Raw genomic sequence first — 27,747 nt, forward strand, 5'->3', positions numbered from 1 at the left:
TGGCAGTCCTCAAGCAGAGAAACTTCAAGGGAAGATTACAATGTGAGATTGCTGCACTGAAGTTCATTCACGAATTCACTCACAGGGCATCAGGAGAGCGTTGCTGTATGATTGGGGGTGTTGTCAGAGTTGCTAGGAATTCGGGAGCACTCAGCATGAAGTCTGAGCTATGCCAGGGGTGCTTGTCACTAAATCCCCCTCTGTGGAAGCCCCCCTCCATCTGGCAGCAAGCCAGTGTTGTGCCAAGGATAGCTCTTTATTGCTGTTAGTCTTGTGGAGAGCTGTTAGCTGATCACAAGCTGAACAATGCAGCTGCTAAAATTTACAAAAGGGAATGCAAGAACTGGTCTGGTTTTCCTAATCCCACCCAACCAGAATTAACTCATGTGCCTGTGCGCCTAAGGCACCACTGGCAGCTACCTAGAACACTAAGGCAGATTTCCTTGACTGGAGCTTATTGTCAGACAGGGAGGGGTTTTTGGGGGGGAAGAATTTCATCAAAAAAGACCTCCAGCTCCCCACAACTGGAAACATAGAGCCAGCCCTCAGACATCCTCCCCAACACACACACACACACACCCCTCACAAAAATGGCTTTGCAGATGTTTTCAACAGCTTTTAAACCAAGAGCTGGACAGCTGACTGAAGCATCCAGTCTGGAGAGCCTGTTTTGTTTAGTACAAGGAAGGCCAGATTGCCTCTGAAAGAGCAGCCTGATACACCCGGCTCCTGTTTACAAGGAGGTGTGGCAGAGTGACATTGTAATGCACGTCACCTTTGCCGTTCCTGACCTTGCAACTTGTGTGGCTCATGCCCTTGTGGGCCAGCTGGCCACCGCTCACCGCTCTGCTTCCTTCCAGAGGATCCCTCGTGGGGCTTGCGTGCCTCCAGACCACTGCCCTGCATGCTAGCCACTCCAGACACCCCCTTGACACTGAGGTTGAAGCCTGGGGCTTGGAGCAGTTGACCTGATGTGCTCTATCCAAGGGGCAGCCCTGAGCAAACGGAAAACTTCAGCAAGAATGCAAGGTTTGCTTGGATCTGTCCAGGTACCAACTCATTTCCCTCACTGTCTACTTTGGCAGTTCTCTGTCCAACACAGTTTTTGACTGTTGGTTCCTTTCCAGGGAGATCAGCCTATATACAAAGCCAGAGAACTATGGGACAATAGACAAATCTTAAGTTTGAATAGCTTGAGCTTTAATGAAATCATAAACAAAATTGGGGAGTCTCTGGGGACAGGTGGGGGAGGCTTCTGAAAACATTCTCAGGTCTGGATGCCATGTTATCTCGTCCTCAAACAGCCTTTTGTTTGGGAACTCACATTATGATCTTTAATGCCATTTTGTGCTCTGAAGGTGGTCTTAGAGGGTTACTGCATCCCATATTCATCGGGGAGGTCCTCTCCTATGATTCCCTGCAGTTTGTGCAGCATGAACAGTCAAAGAGAACGTGGACTTCTGCTCCCTCTGAGCAGCATGCAAGAAGAGCCTTACAGGCAATGGTGGAGTACGGGGAAGACAGGTGAAGTACCACAGGTACCTGAACGGGAGATATTCCCCTTTTAAACAAAGGCTAGACGTAACTGTAACTTCTATGCAGATTTAAGATGCCACCCCTCCTTTTTCTCGATGGCACATGTGCAGACCTCCCTTAGTCTTCCTGTCAGGTAAACAGGGTGCTTGAATAGACTGAGGAAATAATGCAGAAGGGACGCAGAAGCACCTGCAGGTGGTCTGTGCTTTGGTGTATGGCTGCAGATGCAACTGTGAGAGAAACCTGAATAGGAAGCTGGACACCAGCTACTTTTTGCCTAGAACTACTTTTTGGCAATGTAATGTTTTAAAAGCATTACAAATGGCATTTCACATTTAGTGGTCAAAACTGTATTGAAAAATTAGTTATGTGCAAAATCCACAGAATAACCTTATGGCGCGGGGGGGATTTTAGTTGCATGTCTAGACTTGCGCTGGCCTGGCAGCTGTGTTAAGTGCTGTTCTCCCCTTGCAATCAACTAAAGAACAATATTAAAGTAACTGAGCTGTGATCCAAACACATCTGTAAGGAATTGCAAGAGAGCACAAACAGTTGGCACTCGCGCTGAGTTGCTGGCAGAACAGTTCTATGGATACAGCAAAGTTAAAATTTGGAGCGCCCAAAAATGCATATCGGAAAGTGCTTGACATGTGAGGACCACGTTGCTGCCAGCTGGAAGAACTTGACATCATTCCACTCCACTCCGTCAATCCAAACTGCAACAAGAGACAAAAAAGGGGGGGGGATGGTGGCAGTTAAGATAAGATTCCACTAGGAACCGATTGTGGCTCACGATTTTGGGGCGAAGCCGCTTCCCCTCCAAGACAATTTCTCTCCCTGCAAAAGCTCCTGTCCATTTTACAAAGATAGGCAGGGCGACAACAGGTATCCAGGCGATTCTCTGGCATGAGTGTGGCAGCCAAGCACGTGCGCAAGATGAAAAAGAGATGCAAACATAATTGGAGGGGGGGTTAGACTTTTTGCTTAGAGTGCATCAGCTAAAATCTAATTACCAGGACTGATAATAAAAGGATTAGCACACTTTTTGTTCTCCTTCATGTAAAGGACTGGTATGTGCTGTTTCAACATCTGTTTAGCTACTGGTGTTTCTAATTTCAGCTGATGCCCCATTTTTGCTGCTTCATCCCAAAATGTATTTATTTTTATAACATCACCTTTCTTCTAGGCAACTGGGACCAAAGGTGAATAACAGAATATATACAACATACAGCACAAAGGGTAAAATATTAAACTGGTAAAACTGTCACCAGAAACCTAGCCCAGCAACGTTCCTAAGGGGACCTGCCCCTCTGAACCAAACAGACTACAGAAGCTGTTGAAAGAATCCACAGGCACTTGAAAAATTCTCTCTTAGCTGCTTCCCTTCCAACTCTATTAAAAAGATGTGTGAAAATAAATTGGATTTTATTTATTGGAACCTGAGATGATAAGCCTTTCTGCAATTTTTTTCAGTTACCTGATCATAGATAAAAGCAAAAATGATTTTTGTCTTAAAGTTCTTGCAACATTTGCAAGAGAGCCTAATTTCTCTTAGGCCAGAGCAGCTAGAGAGAGCCTGTCCAGCCCCGGACCCCGAGATCTGGGCAATATCCCCCTTCCCTTTCTTGAAAATGTAAGGTCTGGTGAATATCTCTGGAGAATGTGAACGCTTGCTTGCTGTTTGGGGATATTCTGGTTGGTCTTAATAAAGGATTTTGTTGATGGTTTTGCATTGCACCCGACACAGCTGCTGCGGCACAGCGGTTAAGTGGATCGCTGCAAATCATCACTCTGCTCGTTTGACTCCCACTCCTGCCATGAACTCTGCAGGCGGCCGTGGGGAGGGGGACCCAGCGTCAAATGTCCGCCTTTCCGTGGAAACTTGCTTTGGCCGATCATACACTCGCAGCCTAACCTACCTCACAGCGTTGTTGTAAGGGTAAAACGGAGGAAAGAAGAACAATGTAATCAGTTTTGGGCTTACATTGGGATGAAAGGTGAGGTATAAGTGAAGTAAAATAAAATAAATTAGAAGGGGTGACAAGATGGTGACTTGTTATTTAGACATTTAGGAATGCAATAAAAAAGGACTTGTCTTTAGACATTACATTTATTCCAGCATAATTACTGACTCAGAACTCGCTTCAGCCTGTGCAGCCAACTGTGCATCAATCAGGCTGATGAATTTGTACTGAAGGCTGCAAACAACAGAAGGCTGGGGGGGGGGGGAGGCACGGCAGGGCGAGGCCCCTTCAAAACCGGAGCTAACCAAGAGAGTAATCAGCCTACCCAAAGTGGGCCAGCAGCAACCAAAATCTGATCGAAGAACGTTCAGGAGGAAATATGGAAAGGAGATGCAATTAGAAAGTTACAGAGGTACTAGTAACAAAGCCCGTTGTGGGAAAATATACACCGGGTTCTAGAAATTGGAGAGTGGGCAGCCGGGGATTGCCTCCTTGTCTGCTCCTGATCCCGGCCGGGTGAGGGCGGGGCAGGTGTTGCTGCCTGCTCCACTCCTGAAGGGAGGGTGGGCATTGCCGCCTGCTTTGTGCCTGATTCCAACCTGGAAAAGGGGAGGGTAGGCACTGCCTCCTGCTCTGCACCAGATTCCAGTGGGCATTTCCACCCCCCTCTGTTCCTGATTCCAGCTGGGTGAATGGGGGCAGGCATTGCCTCCAACCAGGGGCAGCGCAAGGGTTAACCTCGCTCGCGGCCAGCCGGCCAGGTGCCCCCACGGCGCCTGCGCTGGCCTGCATGATGATGTCACGCGTGATGTTATCATGGGAGCACACGCACTGCCGCCGGCCCTATTGCTGCGGCGGGAGACCTCCGAGCTCTCCCGCTCAGTTGCCTGCGCCACCACTGATGCCTGCCCGCGGTGGCTGCGCCTGGCCGGGGGCTTGTGCTGGCGGCGGCGGCGGCGCGGGGTGGGAGGGATAGGAGGCTGGTGCTTTGTGGCGCGCGCTCCTGCCTGCTGCGCTTCCTCCGGTGCTCCCTCCGGCACCCCGCGCCTGCGGCCACCGCCTACCTGGCCTCAATAGGCCCGCCGGCCCTGCCTCCAACTCTGCACCTGATTCTGTCCAGGTGAAGGGGGCAGACATTGCTGCCTGCTCCATGTCTGATCACAGCAGGGGGAAGGGGAAGCAAGCACTGCTGCTGCTCCACACCTGATCCAGGCCAGGTGAAGGTAGGGGGCAGGCCTTGCCGCCTGCTCCACTCCTGATCCCAGCTGGGTGATGGCGGAGGGGGGCAGGCACTGCTACCTGCTCCACTCCTGCTTCACTCCCAGCTTGGTGAAGGGGGGGCGGGCATTGCCCCCTGCTCCTCGCCTGATCCTAGATGGGTGAAGGTGGCGAGCAGGCATTGCCACCTGCTGTGCTCCTGATCCCAAGATGGGTGAAGGCAAGGGGTGGGCATTGCCACCTGCTCCACTCCTGATCCCGTTAACAACAGAAGCACCAACAGAAGCAAAACCAGAAGTGTAAAACCACAACTAAGGGACCCTACATAACATTCAAAGATCTGAGTAAAGGTTGAAAAGCTTTTTAAAATATATTATTATGAAATTTAAAGTGACCTCGTGCATATAATGATATTAAATATATAATTTACAATATCATACAGAAATACATACAAAATTCATACACTATGTGATGCACACTGCAAATTACAGGGATATACAGTGAAACAATAGTCAATTAATAGACAAACGGCCAAGAGATAAACATATTCCTACTGTCAATGAACAATCTTATTACTTGTTAAAGCATGCTAAAGAAAAGTTCTTTTTTCTTTCAGGTACGATTTTGCTGGAGTGTTCCCCAAGGAATCCCCGATGGTAACGGTAAGTATCCTCAATGTGTGTTAAAGAACGTGAATGACATTATTGTTCTTCTTATGCAGGTGGAGCGGCTCAAAAAAATTGCCAAGGGACCACAGACCCAACAAAGGACTGGTTATCAAAACGCTTGTTTCCAAGAGCTTCGCTTCACCAGGGGTCAATAGACCTTGCCACCATGCATCTGTAATGAGATTTTTAGTTTAATAAACTTTACAAGCCAATTGTGCCTCTCTTATTGTAAAATGTTGCATTCTAAAAAAGCTTACTGAAACTGACGCTTGAAATCTCTCTTGCATCAGTCGGGCACACCTCACACACTGGCCATGTGCAGCTAAGTAACTCTTGAGTTGAACTTTAAAGAAAACTCATTAAAGGTGCATGGCCCCTGTTCGTTAAAGGTGTAAACACAGTTTCCAAAGGTGTCTATAGGAAGCACGATAAATTAAACTCATGACTGACACCTAATAGTTTCATACTTCCTAAAGAGAAAATACAAAGTGCCTCTGTTATGACCTTTACTTTCTTTGGGGTAGATTTTTCTTTTAATCTTTCCCTTACACCCTCTGGGTAGTTTGCTGCCACCAGGAATATATTATTCCAAGACATTTTATTTAAATTTTCCCTTTGGTAACGTTCCAAAGCATCAGGCTCCTTCGTGGTTCTATGTGGCCCTGAGGATAGGAATGGGATATAGCAATGACAGCTACTCCGGGATATAACAAAACAAAATAAACTTTTATTTAGTCAAGAAGCGTATTGGTTTCATAAATGTAGTTCTCGGTTCTTAAAGTTGCTTCATTTACTCTCATTCACACAGATCTCTTCCAAGTCTTCACTCACAGTCAGCCTCTTTCTCTAACTCAATATTTCTCTCACAGAAATGCTTAAAACTCCTCAGGCAGCCCACAGCCGGCCTCTCTTTCTCTGACTCTCATTCACAGAAATATGAAACCTGCTCAGGCAGCCCACAGCTGGCCTCCCTTTCCCTGACTGAGTGTCCTTTCACAAACGGGCTCAGTTCAGGGTCCACACAGGTCATATTTCTCTCATAAATCCTCCAATATGCTCAGGCAGCCCACAGCCAGTCTGCTTTCCTCTGACTGAAACCATTCTCCCTGCACTGTCAGTCTCAAACTGCATTCACTCCGCCCACAATCTCAGTCATCAGCCAGTCGTATCACTCAGAGCCAAAACACACGTTAAGAACTACATGTGGTTGCGCACGTGTCCGCGCTCCCGTCTGTTTCGGGCCGCCCGTGGCCGTTTCAGATTTTCAGCACGTGTCCTGCCCGCACCAGACCTGTGATTGTGTGTCCGCGTCTGCACGTGCCCCTCCTGATGACCAGCGAGTTCCCAGCACAGAGCGGCTGTTTTTACCATCCCGGGGGCTGTGGGCATCTCGATGACTGCTAGATGGCGCTATTGCCTGCAGCTTGCGAGCGAGCAGGTGACGCGCAATGGACTGGACCGCGGGCCTGCAACAATTGGCTGACTGTTTAGCTTCGTGTCAGAGACGGCCCCCAGCTGAGCTATGGAGCAGGAGTGGTGGGCAGGGGCCAGGGACTTGCCAGGCACTGCAAGCAGGAGCTTTATACTGCTTTCCCAGAGCAACCATCCCTTGGCTCCCCCGACCCCCCCGGGGTCCCCCCGCACTCTGGGATCTCGCCCAGCTGCCTGAGGTCTTCGAAGCGGGGCGGGGGTGCCTGTCCGTTGGTTGGTGCTTGTCCACTGGGGGGGGGGACATGTCTTTGAAAAACACACATAGGATTGTCCGAAATCCCAGGCGCCCGCCCAGGGCTTGCGGGGGAGTACACGGGGGAGGTCTGTAAGACATGTCTGTTAGAAAAAATTTCTTGTCCGAATTTCTTGTCCAAATTTCTTGTGCTTCTGGGTGGACCCCATCACGGCTGCGTCTTGTGTTCCGTTCATAGGCCCCAGGAAATAGGGGGGGCATGATCGGCTCTTGACCTGCCCCTGTCTCCGATTCCCGCTTTTTCGGCTACGACCAACCAGCTTTCGGCCTCTGCGTGGTGCCACGCGATTGGCTGTACAGTTGGTTTGCCCGCGCAAACCCGCGCAAACTCGTGAGGCTTCCCCTGCCGACCAGACGTGCCTCCGCCATCGTCGCAAAGCATGGCGGAGTGGGTGCCGAGCAACTGGCGTGAGGAGTGGGCAGAGCAGGCGGCCGCGGCCATGGAGGGAAAGGGGCTGACGGAGCACGAGCGGGAGGCGGCGGAGGAGACCATGGTGCCGTTCCGCCTGGAATCGCTGTTCCCGGACCGGGTCGATCTCGCCCACACGGTCCGCAGGAACTTGACCGCTGTTGTGGAGATCGAGGTCGACATGGTGGAAAGCGAGTTCCTGGGCGAGCGACCACGCAGTAAGTCAAGACACCTGTCGGCGGCCCCAGGCAGTTGTCCCTCGATGGGTGCGGTGTACTGCAGCGTCACAGCGAGCCCAGGAATGTTCCACCTTTGAACTCCAGGTGCTTGGGCAGCCCAAGCTCTATTCTCTGTTGGGCGGCCCAAGCTCTATTGCTCTATTCTCCTCTGAGGCCTAGCCTGGCGGCTTGCAAGCTGGCTCTGTTCTCCTCTGACGCCTAGCTGGACAGGAGGGAGCATTGGCCCGGGCATGTTCCACTCTTCAAGTCCAACATCTGGGGCAGCCGAGAGGTGGGAGCTGCCAGGGAGCTGGGACACACAGCGCTCATGTTTGTGGATGGGACACACAGCTTGCAGGCTTGCTCTTTTCTCCACTGAGGCCTAGCTGGCCAAAGGGGCACATTGGCCTGCGGCCGCGCAGCATGGTTTACAGCCACGGAATTCTAATCTGGAGAGCCAGTTTTGATTCCCCACTCCTCCACTTGAAGCCAGCTGCATGGCCTTGGGTCAGTCACAGCTCTACCAGCTGGTATTTGGCTGGGCAGCACTCCAAAGTTAGGTTCTCCTCTGCATTCTAGAACTCCAGTTTGCACACAAAACTCCCACAACCTAGAAAAGCATTTCTATTCTTTTCAGTCGAAGCCAGTCTCAGTGCACAGTGAATTGCCTCAATGGTTCAACTTGCTCTACCAAAATAGAGAGCAACCAGTGTGTATTTGGTGTGCATTTTTCTATATTGGAAGTTCTGGAGTGGACGCCACCTGCCGGCCACTTCAGGTGCAGCCACTGACGGCCTATTTCTCAGCCATTTTCCTGTGAGCATGCGCCAAGGGAAGCGTGTCACAGAAGTACAGCCGAGAACCCGTGGACGATCGACCGCGAACGCGTGTAGGGGGGGGGTGCCGAAACACACAGGCAGCACGTGAACAGCAAAACCCGCTGGAGACACGTGTAAGTGCAATCGCGTGGACGACACGTGAAATGCGTCACGTCTGTTTTGGCTCTCATTCATCCCTCTCTTTCACCTCCACTCTTCACCTATCTCACACCAAGCATTTAAAGACACAGGCACCCATTTACTTGAAATCATTACAGCCTCCTTCTGAGTTAACATTTTTGTCATGTTCTGAGAGAGACCTTTGGAAGCCACAAACAGAACAGTATATTTAAAACCATTTTCTTTCTGATGGTGACTGGAAAAACATTCCACAAGGGGAGCATCAGTTATACAGTTCTTGATTTTTGAAATATGCTCCAGAATCGGTGTCTCAACTAGACGAATGGTGTCACCGACATATAATTTGTTACAGGAGCAGCTAATAAGGTACACCACACCTTCTGCTTGACAGGTGGAGAAGGAATGCAAATGCCCCTGAAAGAAAAAAGAACTTTTCTGTAGCATGCTTTAACAAGTAATAAGGTTGTTCATTGTCAGTAGGAATAATATGCCACTTGGCCATTTGTGTATTAATTGACTATTGTTTCACTGTATATCCCTGTAATTTGCAGTGTGCATTACATAGTGTATGAATATGTATGTATTTTTGTATGATATTGTAAATTATATATTTAATATCGTTATATGCACGAGGTCACTTTAAATTTCATAATATATTTTTAAAAGCTTTTCAGCATTTACTCAGATCTTTGAATGTTATGTAGGGTCCCTTAGTTGTGGTTTTCCACTTCTGGTTTTGCCGCTCCTGATCCCAGCTGGGTGAAGGTGGGGGTCAGGTGTTGCTGCCGCCTGATCCCAGCCTGGAGGAGGAGATAGTATGGATTTCTTGAGGAATTTAGTCAAGAATTTCACATTGGACTCTCTCTTTGAAGTAACTTTCCGATCAACAACAAAATGTCCTGGAATTATATAATGTTCCCCCACGAATTGAGGTCACTTGAGGGAACAAACACCAACACATCTCTAGCTGCCTTCGGCCGTCTCAGACCATTGGCCAATCCAAACAAGCATTAGCTACTCTGACTGGCAGCAGCACTCCAGAGTCTCAGGCAGTGGTCTTTGTCAGGGGCGGCACCAGGGTTTCTGGTGCCCGTGGCTGCCCCTATGTGCGCACGCACGCCCCCCCCAGACTGCGTGATGATGTCAATGCATGATGATGTCATCACACAGCAAGCCGGCCCCATTGGCCGGCGGGTGACTGGGACGGCGCGTGAAGGCTGCCTGCGCTCCCAGTTGGGCGCAGCAGGTGGCTGGGGAGGTTCCGCACGCCACTCCGGACACCTGCTGTGCTTGGCCTGTGGCTGCTGCACTCGGCCGGGGGCGTGTGTTGGTGGCGGCGGCGGCAGCGGCGGCATAGGGCTGGCCGGCTGCAGCAGCTGTGGGCCAGGCATGCCAGCTCCATGGTGCGCGCCTCCGCCCCACGGCACCCCCTCCAGCGCCCCCTTTGGTGCCTCAGTGCCTGCAGTGTCCGCCTCACCGCCTCAATGGTGGCACCGGCCCTGGTCTTTGAAATCACCTACTATCAGAAACTTTTAAACTGGGGATGCTGGAGATTGAACCTGGGACCTTCCGCATGCAAAGACAGAGGCTCTTCCCTTGAGCCATGGTCCCTCCCCAAAGTGGAGCTGGAGGGAAGCCTTCGTCCGTTTCATTTTGTAGATAGCACTTTAAAAGTTAGAGCTTGCATGGACTATGAGCCTCTGGTGTAAACTGAAGTGCAAGACCCAAATAGCATCCTAAGGCAGGCTCTTTCACTTACCCGTCACTGCGTTCCAAAATCTTCCCATTATCTTCGAGCTTTTGTTCAAATCTGCAACCCTTTGTCCCCTCCCTCTGGCAGTGGCTGCCCTAAGCAGGAGCCCAGGTGTAAGAGCCCCTTCTGCTGAGATGGAATCAGCCCGAGAGACCCTCCCCCTGTTTGCCCACCCCCTGGGGGGTTTCAAAGAAGCTTTTCCTGCAATCTCCGGGAAGAGACTTCCCAGCATTCTCAGCCGCCCAACTCCTAGCTGTCTCCTCCTAGCAGGAGGGGTGAACTAACCACTTCGTTGCCTCCAGCTGAGAGGCTGCTAGCATCCTAAAAGCCTGGCAGGGTATGGCTGGAGCACTTTGGACTTCGGCCCCCTACTCTCGGTTCTCCACTATGAGAGAGAAGAAAGCTTTTTGAAACAAGAGGTGAGGGTCTGGGCACAGCCCCTTCCTCCACACAGCCCTTCCCGGTCCCCCTCCCTGCTCCACCTTCTCTGCCTGCTAGCAGCCACCCCTTCAGCCTCCCCGCCCCCTCTGCCTCCCTTCCCTGCCTCTGCCCCGTTGCTTGCACCACCACCCCGGCGTGATTCACCAGGCCGGTGGCAGCAGCACCCCCCACAGCCTCTCCACCACCTGCCCTCTCTCACGTCTTCTGCCACCCCTGCCAGTCTGCTTGTCTTGCCTGCCGGGCCAGCAAGAGCAGCGCCTCCCTGGGCTTCCCGCTCCCTGCCCCTTCCTCAAAATGCCACCAAAGACCTTGTAACACGCTGTTGCACAATGCAGGTGTTTTCTTTTGTGCTTTGGGGGCTTTGCCTCAGGCCTTTCTGGACAGCTCTGGAGCTCTGGACCTTTCCAGCCTGGTTGTAGGTCCTCTGCTATGAGAAGCTTCTTTGTCAAGACCCCGGCCTGGGCCTGCTGGTTGGTCTGTCCCGTGACTCCGAACGGCACCGGTTCCTTCTACACGGTGGTCATCTCACAGACGCCAGCGGGAAGAAGGCAGACTTTGTGAAAGGGTTTGTGGGCACACCTGTTGATGCACACTTACCCCGTAACATATTCTGCTGATGCTTCGCGGTGCAAATCAGCCGGCTGATCCCGTCAATGCACTGGCTCTTTGAGTCAAATTCCTTCTCTTTTGTCTTCTTAGGCAGAAACATCACTAGAAAAGAATCAGGCAAAAGCTTCAAAACATCACTCTAATTCTTTGAAGGTTTGAACCCTGAGAAACAAATGCAGCAAACTATTTTTTCAACTACGCATCACACAGTGGGGCTCTTGTTTTTGCTGCAGATGTTATGGGCCAACGGCAAGCAAAGCTCAGCACTTATTTATTTATTTATTTATTTATTTATTCAATTTATATACCGCCCATCCCAGGGGCTCTGGGCGGTGAACAGTTAAAATTGATAAAAACAAAAACTAAAATCAATATACAAATAATAAAACAAATTAACAAGGTGCAGTGGTGGGGAGAACCTTCCCCACCCCAAAGGTGGGAGGCCCAACGTATCATGTTTGTCCCAACAGATCCCCTGGAATAAAACAAAGCCGGACACTCACCTAGTCCTATAGGGCACTGTGTCTAGTAGTAACTTTACATCAGATATAGATCACCACTCAAGGGTTACACACCAGGGTCTTTGGTCCACCGGCATATTATGTCTTTAAACTCAGAATGGAGTGTGACAAGACCTCACTATACATGAGCCGCAATCTACCAACTCCCAGGAATCTGTACTTTGAAGTTTGAAAGAATATTTTGGGGAGGCAAATATTATTAGTTAGCAACAAAGCCTGTTGTGGGGGGGAAATGCAACAGGCTCTAGAAAGGGCAGGGCAGCTGGGCCTGGCATTGCCCCCTCCCCGGGACCCCAATCAGGGCAGGGGAAGGCAGGGTGGTTGGGCCTGGCATTGCCCCCTCTGCTGTGCCCTGATTGGGGCAGGGGGAGGGCAGGGCAGCCAAGCCTGGCTTTGCCCCTTCCCCAGCGCCAGCCGATTGTGGCAGAGGAGGACTCTGAGGTGTGCCCGCCCATCCCGCCACCTGCCCTCCCTGATTGGGGCAGGGGGAGGATGGGCAGGTGGGTGGGCCCTTCCCTCCACCACCAGGCTCAGCTACCGGCAAAGGGAAGGGAGGCTTGCTCACCCGTCAGGCCACTTGGCCGCCCCTATTCGGGGCCGGCAGCTTGACAGACAGGCCAGTCCTTCCCTTTGCCAGCCTATTGCAGCAGCAAAGGCAGGCCGTCTTTCCCGTAGGCGTGCGGACTGTACCTGCTGCACCACATAAAAGGGTGAGACATCTGGAACACAGCTCCTCTTTTATGTTTAAGGATAATGGCTTGTGTTCACTTGCTCTTATTATGTCCTTTTCTTATGGCGGAATCTTTAAATCAAGTTTCTTCAAAAAGTACCTTCAGTTACTCAAGAGTATAAAAGCAGTCAGGCTTCCATCAACACATTGGTCAAGATAGACCAGTCACTTCTATGGAGGAATGCCACTCCAGAGACACATCCTGCAGTTCTATTTTCATCACGGGGGGGGGGGGGAAAGCCAAGGAGAATCAATTCCCACAGTCACGGGAAGCTGAGTATAAATGCCTCATGGGGCAGTAAAGTTTACAGCAGTACCAGTTTGATCTGTAAGGACACACAGTCCAGCCAGTTTGGTCATGCCAAATTAGCTGGCAACCGTGATGTGATTAAATGTGTCTCATGTAACGTCACTCCTCTAACAACGATATCCCTTCCATCAGTACCAGGCAGTTAGTGAAAGTAGAAGGAAATCTAGTCAATATGGGTCGGCTAGAAGAGGATTTCCCCCCACACCTTTTTTGTTCTTTTCCTTTGTGACAACCGTCATGGACATAGTTGGAGCGGCAGCGGCTTCCCCACTTGCCGGGAGCCGGCTGACCTGGAGAGACCGGAAAGTGCGTTTCAGTGTGTTTTTAGCAGCGGAGGGATCCTTTTTCTCTACATCTCTTTTCTTCTCCGTGGGATGAGCTGCAATCCAGTAATCCACCTGTAGTCCCATCAACTCCATAGCAAAGCTCTGGCTTAAAAAAAGGAAGAAAAGATTTCTATCTATAAACTATGACAAGCCCAGGAGCCTCGGATGCAAACAAGCATACCTTCAAGAAACAGCGTTAAACCATTTCCATCAAGATTTACCTCTCAAATCTCTTAGTTACCTCATGCCTTTTCACGTTATTATTATTACCCAATGTCAAAATTGCAAGTTTGAAATAAGTTTCAACATGACTTGAGGCACACACTTACGAATTAAGTGTCAAAGCCTCATTTTATGACCACATACATTCAGTCATTGAGACAGACCTAGGGAGCACGGGAACGAGACATCTGTGTACCTGCAGGTGCACATTCGTCTTCAAAACATAATGCTAGAAGCAAACTGTAGTATATATATTTTTTAAAATGTACCACTTCTGCACTAAAATGGCATATAACAAAAGTAATGGTTGTTGTGGATTTTCCGGGCTGCATAGCCGTGGTCTTGGCATTGTAGTTCCTGATGTTTCGCCAGCAGCTGTGGCTGGCATCTTCAGAGGTGTAGCACCAAAAGACAGAGATCTCTCAGTGTCACACTGCACTCCCTCACATTGAAAATCCCCAGAAGTAACAAGAAGAAAATCAACAACTCTTAGTATTGCTGGAATGATTCCCGTATCATTTCTCTGCTTCTCAGTAAAGAGTTCACAGGGATCCCTTCCCCCATCCATCCATCCATCCATCCATCCATCCATCCATCCATCCATCCATCCTTCCTTCCTTCCTTCCTTCCTTCCTTCCTTCCTTCCTTCCTTCCTTCTGTTTTCTTTGCCACAGACGAAAATCGTCCTAACTAGGGGTGTGCCCCTCAACATTTGGTAAATCTTATTTTTTAAACCAAATCTGAGAAAAAATTCAGAATTCCCTGATTCCGAATCGATCCTCTAATTTGGTTCAGCTAGAGGTTGGGGCTTGGCCAGGCTGCTTGGTCGGCCTCTCTGCTGTGCCCCTTGGTCCACTGTTTAGCAGAGACATCTGCAACTGGCCCTCCCTGCCCCAATGAATTCCTGATGAGGTGCATTAACAACACACACTGCAGCTTGGATTGGGTTTTAATATTTGTATCTTGTATTATATTATTGACTTTATATTGTACTTTATGTTATTCTAATATTATTAATGTTGTTACCTGCTCGTGGGTGGGCTAGAAATTCAATAAATTAAATTAAGTCACCTCCTCCCAACATGGCGGCTGACTGAGATGACTTATCTTTGTCCATCTCATGCTGATGTACACCACATAGGCTGACCTTGGGACTTTCTATAAATCTATCGCTTGGATTCTGCCAGGATTTTTTTTACTTTTTACTTTGAACTTTGACTTCTTTCCCCCCCTCTTTGCTTCAAAAGAGACTCTGAATTTTTCTGCATCCTCATGGGTATCTTGAGGATGAAAGACCATGAAAGACATTTGTGTGCGAATTCAGCACGGATATAACAGGTATTTATCTGTGTTAAGCTTTTGAGACTTATAAATAATTGGGACCTTCTCTCTTCTTGGCAAGCTACAGATAATGATGGAACTTCCTTAATTGTACCTGGGAACTCAGCCAGTACTGTTTCCTTTCCTTTCTTTTCTACTTTTTTTGCCTGCCTTAATTTACTCTTTTCCAAAGAAAAAATAAGACGACTGATTTTAATAGTTTTGATTTTTGATTATTGGGACAAACTTGGATTATAAATTATCTAAAGGGAAGGACTTAAAAGATTTCAAATCAGATGCTTTTTTATTGTGATAAACAAAGAAATATGGCCAGTCGCTGACTCTTTTTTATCTGCACAGTTTGGACTTAGGTCTTATAAGCTCACTCAGAAAATCATTTGTGTTACTTAACCACCACCTACTGGCCTGAAGAATGAACTGATCATTTCCTATGTTTACGTTTGGAATCATAGAGTTGGAAGGGGCCATACAGACCATCAAGTCCAACCCCCTGCCCAATGCAGGATGAGCCTAAAGCATCCCTGACAAATATTCGTTCAGTCTCTTCTTGAAAACTGCCAGTGAAGGGGAGCTCACCACCTCCCTAGGCAGCGTTTGAACCACTCTGACCCTGAAAAAGTTTTTCCTAACATCCAGCTGGTACCTTTCTGCATGTAATTTAAGCCCATTGCTTCGGGTCCTACCCTCTGCTGCCAACTGGAACAGCTCCTTGCCCACCTCCAAATGAGAGTCTTTCAAATACTTAAAGAGAGCAATCATGACCCCCTCCTCAACCTCCTCTTCTCGAAACTAAACATTCTCAAGGCCCTCAGCCTTTCCTCGTAGGGCTCAGTCTCCAGACCCCTGATCATCCTCGTCACTCTCCTCTGCACCCTCTTGATTTTGTCCACATCCTTTTTGAAGTGAGGCCTCCAGAACTGCACATAATACTCCAGGTGCGGCCTAACCAAGGCAGTATAGAGAGGGGCTATGACCTGCGATTTCAATGCAATGGCCCCTTTGATACAACCCTGGATTGAATTAGCCTTTTTTGCCACCGCATCACACTGACTGCTCATATTCAGTTTACAGTCCACTCTTACCCCAAGATCTCTTTCACATATATTACTGCCCAGAAGTGTATCCCCCATCCAGTATTTGTGCTTCCCATTTTTGTGGCCCAGATGTAATACTGTGCACTTGTCTTTGTTGAATTGCATCCTATTCACATCTGTCCACTTCTCCAGAATATTCAGGTCTTGTTGAATTTTAATTCTATCTTCTTGGGTGTTTGCTACCCCTCCCAATTTGGTATCATCACTTATTTAAAGAAAAAACACTTTGAGGCACTTAGGTCAAGAAACAACTAAATTGAAGAAAAATGGCTGTAGCTATGAAAAAGGCAAAGGCTGGGCAAATTAGAGAAGATACTACAGTTATAATTTCTCAAAAAATAATTTCTTATCTCTTGTGCAAAATGGGAAGGTTGTTTAGTAAAGTAAAGCAAGAGTATGGAAATATGCTAGCCCAGATACCCCAAGGGAACCAAGATACTCAAGAACCAGCAAACAAACCAGACCATGAATGGAGTTTCTGAAGATCAGGACCAGAGATTTGAACCACCTTTTGGACTGCATAAAACAAATCAGGCATCCCAAGGAATCAACCAAGGAATCAAGGATTTAAGAAACAGTTGAAGAAACCTACCAAGCTGGAAAAGGAAATTGAACTACTACAGTTACTACAAGCTGTGAAGAAACTGCATGTCTAAATTGCATCCATCTTTGTAAAATTTTTGGTTCAGGCAGAGGCCTCTTCAAGACATCTTCTTGAATAACTTTTGCAGAGTTTAGAGGCTCCTGGTACTGAGTGACCTTGTGAGATAAGATAAGGTGACCATCTGGTTTACGAGCTAAGGTTTCCATGGTGCGGTGTTGTGTTGTTGTTTTTTCCCAATTAACATTCTTGCCTGAAAGTACCATCCTGACCTTGGGAGGGGCGGTGGTGTCAAGCTGCAGATTGGCCTCCCTCCTCCTTCCACATGTTGCACTTTTGACGTGGTAACATTAATTCTTGAATTCTTGATTGGTCAAGGGGCCCAGACCATTTGAGAATCCAGGACTGATAAATTTGCTGCCTTCCACGAGGCAAGCAGGCCTGTAGTTAGGTTGCAACCAGCTACGCTGTGACCCGGCTACGGCTTCAGTTCTGGCTCCAAGTTGGACTCTGTAGGATGGAAGCTGAGCTGCAACCATTCTTCCGTTCCGTTTTGTTTTGCTGAACCAGTGAAGTTCTGTGTGCCTCTGGAAAGAGACTCTGTTCTGCCTAAACTCTTGTGAATTGCTGGGTATGTATAAGTTAGTGCTACCTGCTCTAGGTTTTGTTGTTTTAACCCCACAAACCGTCTTGCATTATTTTGTCTGTCTTTTTGCACTTTAATAAATTAAATACATAATTTTACCCTGTGTGGGTCTTGACTCTGATACCTCAAAGAATCAGGTAAACCGCATGCCCTGCTTAGGACCACCTACTAGGTAAATATTTTGCTTTGGGAAACTCTGCTTGCAACCTCAACCTTGCAAGGTAGACTTTTCTGTTTTGAGTTCCCCTATAGGCTTGAAGTTTCTCCCTTGCTTCAAATCCTGGGGTTAGATAGAGGGAGTGGCAGCTTTTCAGGCAAGTGGGGGAAGTAGTCTCTCACTGGCAGTTTTGTCAAGTTTTGTTAAATAAGATTCCAGACGTGGGTGTCTGTGCGTCTTTGCCCTTGAGCCAGGTAGGAACGACAGAGCCCCACAACCTCAACCTTGCAACCTCAACCTTGCAAGGTAGATTTTTCTGTTTTGAGTTCTCCTATAGGCCTGGGGATAGATAGGAACGACAGAGCCCCGCTGGGAATCTTTGACACAAGCAAACCCTGAATTTAGAAGAAACAATTTAGGCTCCCGCAGGGACTACGTGAAGATCCATGGTGACTTTGACCCAGAAGGTCTTCTGTATTGAGATCTTAAGGATGACTGAAGCAAAGAACTGTATCAAGGACAAATACTCTGCTACTTACCATTATGGTTAATTAGCTCATAAAAATTGTCAACTCTGCTTCCTTTGTAAGATCAGATCAATTCATTTTGCATACTATAAGTTAAACAATCCAATGTAGATTGTATAATGAATATCGTAAAGTGCAATTTTATAAGATTTGATATTTATAATTAACGTTAAAATCAGTTTAAGAGGTAATTTATTATTCTAAATTTTACTAGACTGAGCAATACACTGAAAGTAAAATATTTGAATTCATTCCTTCTGACATAGTTTAAATTTTAAAGATATTTTTAGTATCTTATTTCGATCTAATTCATTGATGACGGAGGGGAAAAATTTTATTTAGTAGTCTATATAATTGGCTATTTATAATCAATTTGACTCATATAATTGGTCAAAGGAATCGTTAATTTCCCCTCCTTTCCTCTTTCTGAAATACCAGTTTTGCATATTATGTTTCTATTATTTCTTTATTACTATTGTGTTTTAATGGATCAATATACTATACATATAATATGTTAATCTACTAATCTTAGTATGAATAATTGATACTAAAATGAGCTAATAGTTAAGTTGAATAAAGAAATTAATATCAAATATTGTTTAATAGAATATGGAGTAGGTATAAAATATAAAAATGCTCATAGCTTCACTTTTGCTGTCCCCCTAACAATAGGTTAAAAATATAATTAGTACAATTTTGGCTTATTTGTTTTGGAAGTAAGGGAGAGGGGCAAAAGTATCTTATATATTCTAATTATATTTTGCATGTATCTCACTTTATTATTATTCAATTTATTATCATATATTATGCATATTCTTCTAGATGTACCTCTAACAGTTCTTTGTATAAGGTTCTATGCACTTTCAATTGTCTTTTTTCTTATTCTTTTAAATAAAAATTTAGAAATTCAAAAATTAAATTAAATCAAATTATTTCTGAAAAAATTGACCATTGTTTTCTATGGAAAAATCACTCTGAAGGCTATCCGGTGGGCTGGGGGCTAATTTTTCAACCAAACTTCTTCACATTTGGATGGAACCCACTCCTGACTGTCTTCTAAAGACCTTCTAAATCAATCTAAAGCAAGTAACACAGTTGCAACTTAGCCCAACAGAACCAGTGTAATTCATAGCAGGCAGGCACTGGGTTCACCACAGAACAGAGCCAAGCAGTACCCAGCCACAGCAGAAGGCACTTCCGTGCTTCAGTTTGCTTCTGTTGGGTTAAATTGCAACAACGCCCCTTGCTTCAGTTTGGTTTGGGTGGAATGGAGGTGACTCTCGGTTGTGGTGTTGGTAACCCTTCCTTTACTTTTGGTTCTGGCGGGGGGAGGGGGATTCCATTCCCTTGCTTCAGTTTGATCCTGTTGGGCTTTCTCTGGCTTTCTCAGATCGCAGTTGTGAGTGTGCTTTGGCCACGGCAGCCTTGCCCCACTGTGTCTCTACAATGGAAGTCAGCTTTGACTTTTCCCCATAAGAAACAATGGAGCTGCTGGGTCCCACAATGGAGCTGTTCAGGGTCCCACAGAATTGGCCCCTGTGGTCCAGTCTTCCTGAAATTTGGGGGGTCCTTAGAGGATAATCAGGAGTAGGTTCCCTCCAAATTTGATGCCGATATTGAAAATTCAGTAAAAATTCGGAATACCCTTTTTAAATTTGGAATACCCTGATTTTACCAAATCAGCCAAAATTCGGTATTTTAATCTGAATTCCAAACCGAACAGCACACGCCTAGTCCTAACACTAAATACGAAACCTTTCAGTTCTTCCAATAAAAGAAAAATCTACTAGACTTCTCAGAAAAGAACAAGTAGCTGTCAAGAGACCCACATTAAGTAGGGAGATTAGGGTTTTTTTTTAAGATTCCATGAACTCAGATGCTGTTTATATATCCTCTCACAAGACTAAGAAACGAGGCATAAAATTTATGAAAAATAAAAATAAATGTATGCACAAGAGATAGTACATACACTTATTAGATTTAGAGGCTGTCAGTAATATTCAACTTCTGAAGGCCCAGTTAGAACTCAAAAGAGCACATACATTACTTGCTATAGCTAAATCGTCTATAGCCTTTTTTTGGAAAAATCAGTCCCCACCAACACTGAATCATTGGTATACAAAAGTATGGGATCAGCTTATAATTGATAAAATAACTGAGAGTCTATCTGCTAATTCTACTACAAGCAATTATTATGAAAAATGGTGGTCCTTGTTGGATTATGTTGATAAAACTGAAACACCTCCTCGTAACAATTTATATCAGGATATTTTGAAAATTTAGTTCCACAAATGGAATATGTCACTTCAGCATTTGGTGAACGCTACTTATACTTAACTTTTATTGACTACAGTAAGCAATAGATTGAAATGTTTTATTTTCCCTCTTTTTGTTCTTTTCTTGTAATCAACAATTTTGTATAATTGTTATATTATTCCCTATATTTGTTGTTCAAATTATTGTTGTAGTTCTTCTTTTGTATTAAATAAAAGTTAAAATTAAAAAAGAGCACATACATTAGCTGTGAAGTGCCCCCAGGCTCCAGTGCCCCCCCCCCCCGCCCGCCATGGAGCCTGCCAATGGCCAAATTCCTCCCGCTTAGCTTCCTTCTCCAAACTTTCCTTCAAAGACGATCCACCTGTTGCTGCTTATTAGTTTCATCCTTTCCAACTCCTCAGCAATCTGGCACTTCTGCACACCGACTCTGCATAGCTGCTCCTCAAATCTCTGGTTCTCTGGCTCTTCATGTCTCCTTCCTCCACTGCCCTTTACATCCTGCCAAGAGAACCTCATACCTATCTGTGCTCCTGGTGCTTTGTTTCTCTGGACTAGGCACGTGAGACAAACACATAATTTCAGGTTACAAGTAACTACAGTTGAGCACTAGGATCTTGCAGAAGTGACTGTTTTCATTGGATTCTCATGAGGAAATTATTAGGTATTTTGTTACTGAATTGCTTGGACTTACTGTCTTATCTGCTGCATAGGGAAACTATCATTTAACTTTTCTTTACTGCTTAGTATCTTCTTGATTAAGACAATGCCCTCTGTGCTAGCATCTTTCTCCCCCTTCTTCTTATTGTTGAAGGTAAATCAAGCTTTGGCGTGACAGTGCATACCAAGGCTTTAAAGAATCCACAAGAACCGATGTCTCCCTTTAAACATCTGGAGGTACTCATTAGTGCATAGTCTGGCTCAGGTCTCTGTTGGGTAACAGGTCTCAACAAGGCCTATCGTACACTGCTAGGTATTGCACAAAGTTTTCCCTAACAAATCTCAATCTTATACTTTCCCCACCGACTGTAACATGACAAGGTAGACAGAGGTTCCTTCCTGTCACAACCCACACCCCAAATCAGTAATTAACTTTTGAAATCTTCTGGACCAACCTACAGGAATTTCACTGTTACTCTGTGCCCAAAACATTTCTAAATAATGGCTTTCACAGTTTTCCTTTATAATAATTAGCATAAATTGATTATCTTCCTCAGGGTGTTAAACAGAAGTGTTTCTTAAATTATCATTTCCTAATATTTAATCTTCCTAAGGGGACTGATCAGTAATCTCCATGGGCAGGCCCTATAGAGATATTCTCAAACATAAAGCTCAAAGCAAAGTTCCCTTTCTTTCTATGCTTAGAATCATCTCCAGGGATCTCAAACTGAACTGATAATAATTTCGATAATATAACATGCGGTTTTTCTCAGCTGCAAACATGAAACAATGTTCAAGGCAGAACAGATGCAATACTGTTAGAGGAGTTCTCAGGAAACCTCACTAAACCTAACTTCTAAAAATGGTCTGTGTGACCAGCACAAGATAAAAGTAGCGTTGATAAGGAATGGGAGCAACTGACAAGGACAGACGGAATAATCAAAGAAAAACCACGCAAAGCGAGCCCGTTTATATTGCACTGGGCAGCACAAGCAAGAAGAAAGGCAGAAACTGTTTTACCTGGAGGAAGAAAAGCTGCCCGTGACAGATGGTGAAGAAGGTGGGGTGGGGGAAGAGTCCTTCACAGCAGGAGACACAGAATGCGGGGAGGGAGGGACGGCGGCGGCGACGCGTGAACTACAGGGAGCTGCATCGTCCGAGTCACCTTAAAAAGAACGATTCAAGTAGTTGGTCTGTAGCACACCAGTGGCACACCGAGCAGGTGGGTGGGCATCAAGAGCACCCGCTGCATGCCAGGGAAGGATGGGTGTCTGTATAAAAACACCGAGCCTCACTAAAAGACCGTGCTTCTTGGTTCAGCGTAAGGAATAAAGAATTCTTCTCTCACACACTGGGGATTGGTTTCTACAAAAGGGAGCAATAACGAGCCATTTCAGGACAGCTCCCAGCTGTCGCTAATCTTGTTTTTTTATTTGAAAGGGCCCAGTCTACACACCAGGGATCCCCAACTTTTTAAAGCCTCCAGACACCACTGGATTTCTGACACAGTGTGGTGGTGGCTACAGCTACAAAATGGCTGCCACAGGAGGTGAAGCCTGCCATACAATGGCTGCCTCAGCTTACCTTCATTCACACAGCAATGGCAGCTGCCACCAAAGCAACATTTTCAAAAATCCGCACAGTCAATTAAATCTCCAATTGCTAATAAGGGCCTTGCTGGGCAAAAACCCCACTTGGGTCTGCCCACTTTCTAAAAATACTTGGTGGGCACCACATTGAGGACCCATGCTACATACACACCTCTTTTTGTGCTCAACCCACAACACTAATTGTGTGGAAGCTGGGAAGGAAAGTCACATTCCATATATGACAAACCAGCTGAAATGGAAAGTATCATAGCATTTCAAAGTAAAGTTTGCTACTATTACTAGTTTTCGATATATAATTATATATTTTTGGGATTCCAGCTGTATACCTATGGCATGGTAGCAGCCAAAAGTGCTACATGAAATGAAAACAATTAAAGTCACTTTAAGCAGCAAATTACAGAAAACAATGATCTAGGCAGAAGTGAAGGGAGCCACACAGAGGAACCTTCCAGCGGGAGAGGCAGAGGAGAAGGCTAATGTGTGCAAATAGGCCACAGTTGGGATGAAAGACAAACTGAGCTTCCCACCTTTGATGGGGTTCAAGTTAACCCTTGCCAACTTGGTTAGTAGTTTGGGAGTTATACGGCATCCAACATTATTGCTGGAGAAGCCAGCTACCAAAATGCTTTCTTCCAACTTAGTTTAGCCCGGAAGACAGCTCCCTACCTTGAGCTGGCCAATCTGGCCACATGGCCACATCGAGAATAGACTCCTGTAATTTACACAGGTATCCCCTCGAAGTCAACTCAGAGACTCCAGTTAATACAGAACGCTGCAGCTTGATGGAGCACGCACAGGACTTACATTCTGCAGTTACTCCATGGGCTGGGATCGAGTCAGGGATCTGGACATCACGTACAAAGCCCTTTATGGTCTTGGTTCCTCATATCTGCAGGTCTACCTGTCTCCTTATACTGTGCCATAGCAGCTTTGTTTATCTCAATAGGACCTTTTTCAGAGAACACCATGCAAATAGCAAAATCGACAACTGCCTGTGCACGTGCTTTCTCTGTTGTGGCCCCCACCCTGTGCAAAATTGTAGACAGCATAATTTACAAAGGTAATAAGGCTATATTATAACAGAATGGTTCAGGAAAGTGTTTTAATAAATGAAAAGGGACAGTAGACTGTGTGTTGTATGTACTATTTATTAATTGATTTATTATTCTACTATGAAATCTCTGCATTTCAAGGAGGGTATAATCCCAAATTGAGTCTCAGTGAGAAAGGAGGACTATAAATAACTGTTATGCAACAGAGCCCTATTCCATCAAAGGTTAACTTGACAACTAACAGCTTAGTTCTGCTAGCAAGGCACACCTGGGCTGAGACGTTCTTGTTCCCAGTTTTCTCATCAAGGCTGCCCAGCCACGAGAATGACACTAATTAATTTTAGACTCAGGAGTGGGGAGAAATGAGCACTGATGTGGTAAGTCTGGACGATTCCCAGAAGCTGGGCAATCCACTGGGTAACACCAGCCAGATGGTAGAGCAACCGGAAATCTAAGATTTGCCTAAAGTTCCATCCTATGTAACATTCGACCTGTCAGATACACCTCCAGCGTATCTGCCATGTGTCATGAATTTCTTGCTGTAGTGTGCAGTGTACCTCTGAGAACATGCAGAGGGAACCCTTTTTTGCTGACTGGTTGCTAGCTGCTTATCTTGCAGGTATTTTGGTTACCATTTCCTGGCCGGCTTGAAAACGTGGCCTTGACTGCACCAACCTCCTAAGAGACTTTCCCTCCTCCCCTCTCTCCTGGCTCCCTGGCTCAGCGCACCAAAATCCTAAGGGACTTTCTTTCCCATTGGGGGTGGGGGTGGGGACTGTGCCCTATAATTAACCTTGCTTTGCTGCCTTGAGTCACTTCAGCCAATGATCCTGTCTGACCATCTTGATCCTGGTATTTCTCTTCAATAAAGTAACTTTAACTCATACACCTGAGCGATGCAGTGAAATGCTTGGGGATTTACCTGGCAAGACCTGACACAACCTACACTGATTCTGGTTGCTGAGGCCTTATGCGGTAGCCTGTGGATCTATGTAAAGGGCACCCTCTGTATCTCTTAATAAGTGCTACAGGCTGCTGGCCTGAAGACCTGCTGTTACTCCGCTAACTGCTATATGTTTGGAGTGTTTTTCCAGCTCAGCTCCAGGTTCCATCTGTATCAGTTAGGCCAGATAGCTTTCTTATTTTTACTGCTTCAGATCTGTGGAGAATTGTACTGTTTTTTTAAAAAATCAATTTGCTTAATTAAGTATTCAGTGAAGCGTATATATTTTCTATACAGAAATCTGTTGCTTTGAGTAAGAACACCTTGGAACTCAGCATGGCTCGTCTGGCAGCATTGCCAGGTTTTAGAAGGGTGGAATGGGGCTCCTCTTGCTTCCAGGCACGGGGAGTCACGGGAGCGACGACAAACCCCTTGCCCTGCTAGAGGGGCAAGGAAAGGTTACAATAAAATAAAATAGAATAAATAATAAATCTACCCTGCCTTCTCCTTGAGTTAAGCAGTCAGGCAGTGGGCAGACTCTGAAGGGAAAAACAGGATGGAATTGAATGGAAAGTTCTTTGTCTATAGCCATAGGCCGTCACAATTCATCAAACATCAACTAATAAATAATTAAATCCCTTATCACAGTTTGTATAGGTTACTAAAATTAATTAAAACAATACAGTATGCCAAACTATCCCAGGAATCATGAAACAGCCTCATTCAAGTATTTATACTCCACCTTTCCACGTAGTTCAAGGCAGCTTAGAAAATGTTTTGAAAATTTCCAAACTAAAACTAAGATAAAATCTCCCCCCACCCCTCACAAGCCCTGGCCAACAAGCCAGCCTCGCACCGCCTCCTGAATATCTCCAAGGAAGGGGGCTCCCTTTACCTCCTCAGGGAGACCATTTCACAGAGCAGGTGTCTGGGCTCTGGTTGATGCCAGACAGGCCACCCTAAGTGGTGAGACAGCCAAAAAAGGGCTGCCTGAGGACAGTCGTTGGCACACTGGGACATATGGAAGGAGACAGTCCTTCAAAGATGTGAAGAGCACCTTGAATTAAACTTGGAAACAAGCTGGCAGCTAGTGTAGCTATTTCAAAATGGGTAACATGTTCCCCACAGCTAGTCCCTGACAATATTCAAGCAAAGCAAAGTTGATTTTAGTCCAAATTCATAATAGAGACAGGTTGCTAAACCTCATTTAGAGTTAGTTATGTAGCCATGGTACCATACATATACATATACATATACATATACATATACATATACATATACATATTAACACAGAATCATACAGTAATCATATATTCATAATCATATATCCATATAAAGGCATATTCATACTTAGTCATATAAATTGCAACGATATATAACTATCTTATATATAGAAAAGAGTCCAGTAGCTCCTTTAAGACTAACCAACTTTACTGTAGCATAAGCTTTCAAGAATCACAGTTCTCTTCATCAGATGCATGGAGGGTAAGATTTTATATATATCTTATATATATAAGTAAACGGGATCATACTGGGGTATTTACACAGTCATATGTTGCAATGGACATTGCAATGGAATACAGTTGACTTAATGAACAGGTCAAATCAGCCCAGAGAATTTTTGCTGATATATTTTGAAATGAGTTGGTCATAATCTGAGCAACAGCAGCAAATTCTGAAATAGGTTAAATTGACCCAGTTATTTTGCAAATTTTGCAAAGTATGGGACTTTCCTGCCAAAGATGAAATAGATCTGGTCGGTTGAGAAAGGTGGGCAGATGTGCCCAAAAGAGTATAAAAATGGACCTGAGAAGCATGATGGAGGTAAGAAGGGGGGGAGGGGGGAAACCACGCTTTCCTCTCCACTTCACCTCTATTTTCTAGGTACATTGCCCAGAAGGAAAGGTGAACCTCTCTCTCCTCTCAATACAGGTATCTTGGATTGGTGAGATATTTTGCTATGCTATGCTATGCTGTGCTCTGTGTAATTCATATGTTTCCCTATGTTACAATCTGGCTTCTTAGAGCTCTGTATCAAGATTTTTGAAGAGACTTGATCTGAATAAATTTTATAACCTTATGAATTGGCTGTTTGGTTTCTTCTCCATTGGAGGTGTCTTCCCAATCCAAACTAGTAAAGATCCTCTCTCGCAGGCCAGGGCTTAATTTGGCCATAGAAGGTCAGTTAACACATGTAAAGCAAAAAAGCCACCCTCTTTTTTGGTTTTTTTTTTCCGTTTTGTATCTCTGCATGTATAGGTTTAATCACCTCCCCTCCAACTTCCAGCACTTCCCAACAGACTTGTGTGTCTCAAACAAACTGGATTTTTCTGAAGCACAAGTCCATTAAGACTAAATAGCCTCCAAAGGGGATTCAAGGACTCACACAACGTATCCCCTAATGCTACGGCCTTTTGAACTACCACCTGTATCCCCATTCTTTCATTTTAATAAGTGCTCAAAAGCAGTCCTAAGACAACAGCATAGAAGGGAGCCAGTTATAGCAGGGTGGGCGTCATTTGGCTAGAATGGGCACATTTCACATTCAGGCCCAGCAGGTGTTATGGGGAGTCAGTTCAACTAGCCATCATTTCTCATCTCTTTTGTGCACTGCATGGAGAATGGGCTACAATAAAAACACAAGGGTCATGAACCAATTACTCCTTTCACTTGTTCCATGGATTATAAAAATGTAAATAAGATATGTGATTGTATTTACTGAGATGTGACATTTGTATAATATGAAATGGGACAACCAATTTGGCCATGCGGCAGAGCGCTGACGCCTCCAGCATGCACCGGTGAGGAGTTTAGCGTTGTTGAAAGATGTTATTACCTGACGTTGTCGAAGACTGTTCCACTATTCCAACCTTTACCATCTGAAAAGAAACAAGATCGATTTTACAAAGAGCTATGAACTACAGCAGAGATGGACCAAACTGAGAGGGGGAAGGAAATTTTGCTAATATTTTTGATGCCTTTGAAAAGTGATCCACATTTTAGTGGGGTTTTATTCAGAGGTAGCGAGGGAATATCCCCCCTGCCTTAGTTCCCTGGTTTGCTGTACTGCTTTGCTGTACTGTGCTCCACTGATGAAATGACTGCATTATGGAGCTGCAAACACGGGAGAATCAAACAGCACGGGCACCAGAATTTGCATTTAGGAGAGCACTGAAACACGCATTCAAATACACAGCGCATTTCTCTCAATGGA

The 27,747-nt window shown here is 45.8% G+C and overlaps 1 protein-coding gene across 1 annotated transcript in view; it reads right to left on the reverse strand.

The window, feature by feature from the left end:
* Window positions 1-1,198: 1,198 nt before the first annotated feature.
* The window catches only part of PACS2 (phosphofurin acidic cluster sorting protein 2), a gene marked incomplete at its 5' end in the record, with an annotated part of 213,975 nt that continues 187,426 nt past the window's right edge, over window positions 1,199-27,747 (reverse strand). The window contains 5 exons of the mRNA XM_054984815.1: window positions 1,199-2,252; window positions 11,508-11,621; window positions 13,286-13,512; window positions 21,949-22,093; window positions 27,370-27,412. Of these exons, the coding sequence (XP_054840790.1) occupies window positions 2,140-2,252; window positions 11,508-11,621; window positions 13,286-13,512; window positions 21,949-22,093; window positions 27,370-27,412 (642 nt within the window). The remainder of the gene's footprint in view (window positions 2,253-11,507; window positions 11,622-13,285; window positions 13,513-21,948; window positions 22,094-27,369; window positions 27,413-27,747) is intronic.

Source organism: Eublepharis macularius, chromosome 7, assembly GCF_028583425.1.
Source record: "Eublepharis macularius isolate TG4126 chromosome 7, MPM_Emac_v1.0, whole genome shotgun sequence".
Taxonomy (NCBI): Eukaryota; Metazoa; Chordata; class Lepidosauria; order Squamata; family Eublepharidae; genus Eublepharis; species Eublepharis macularius.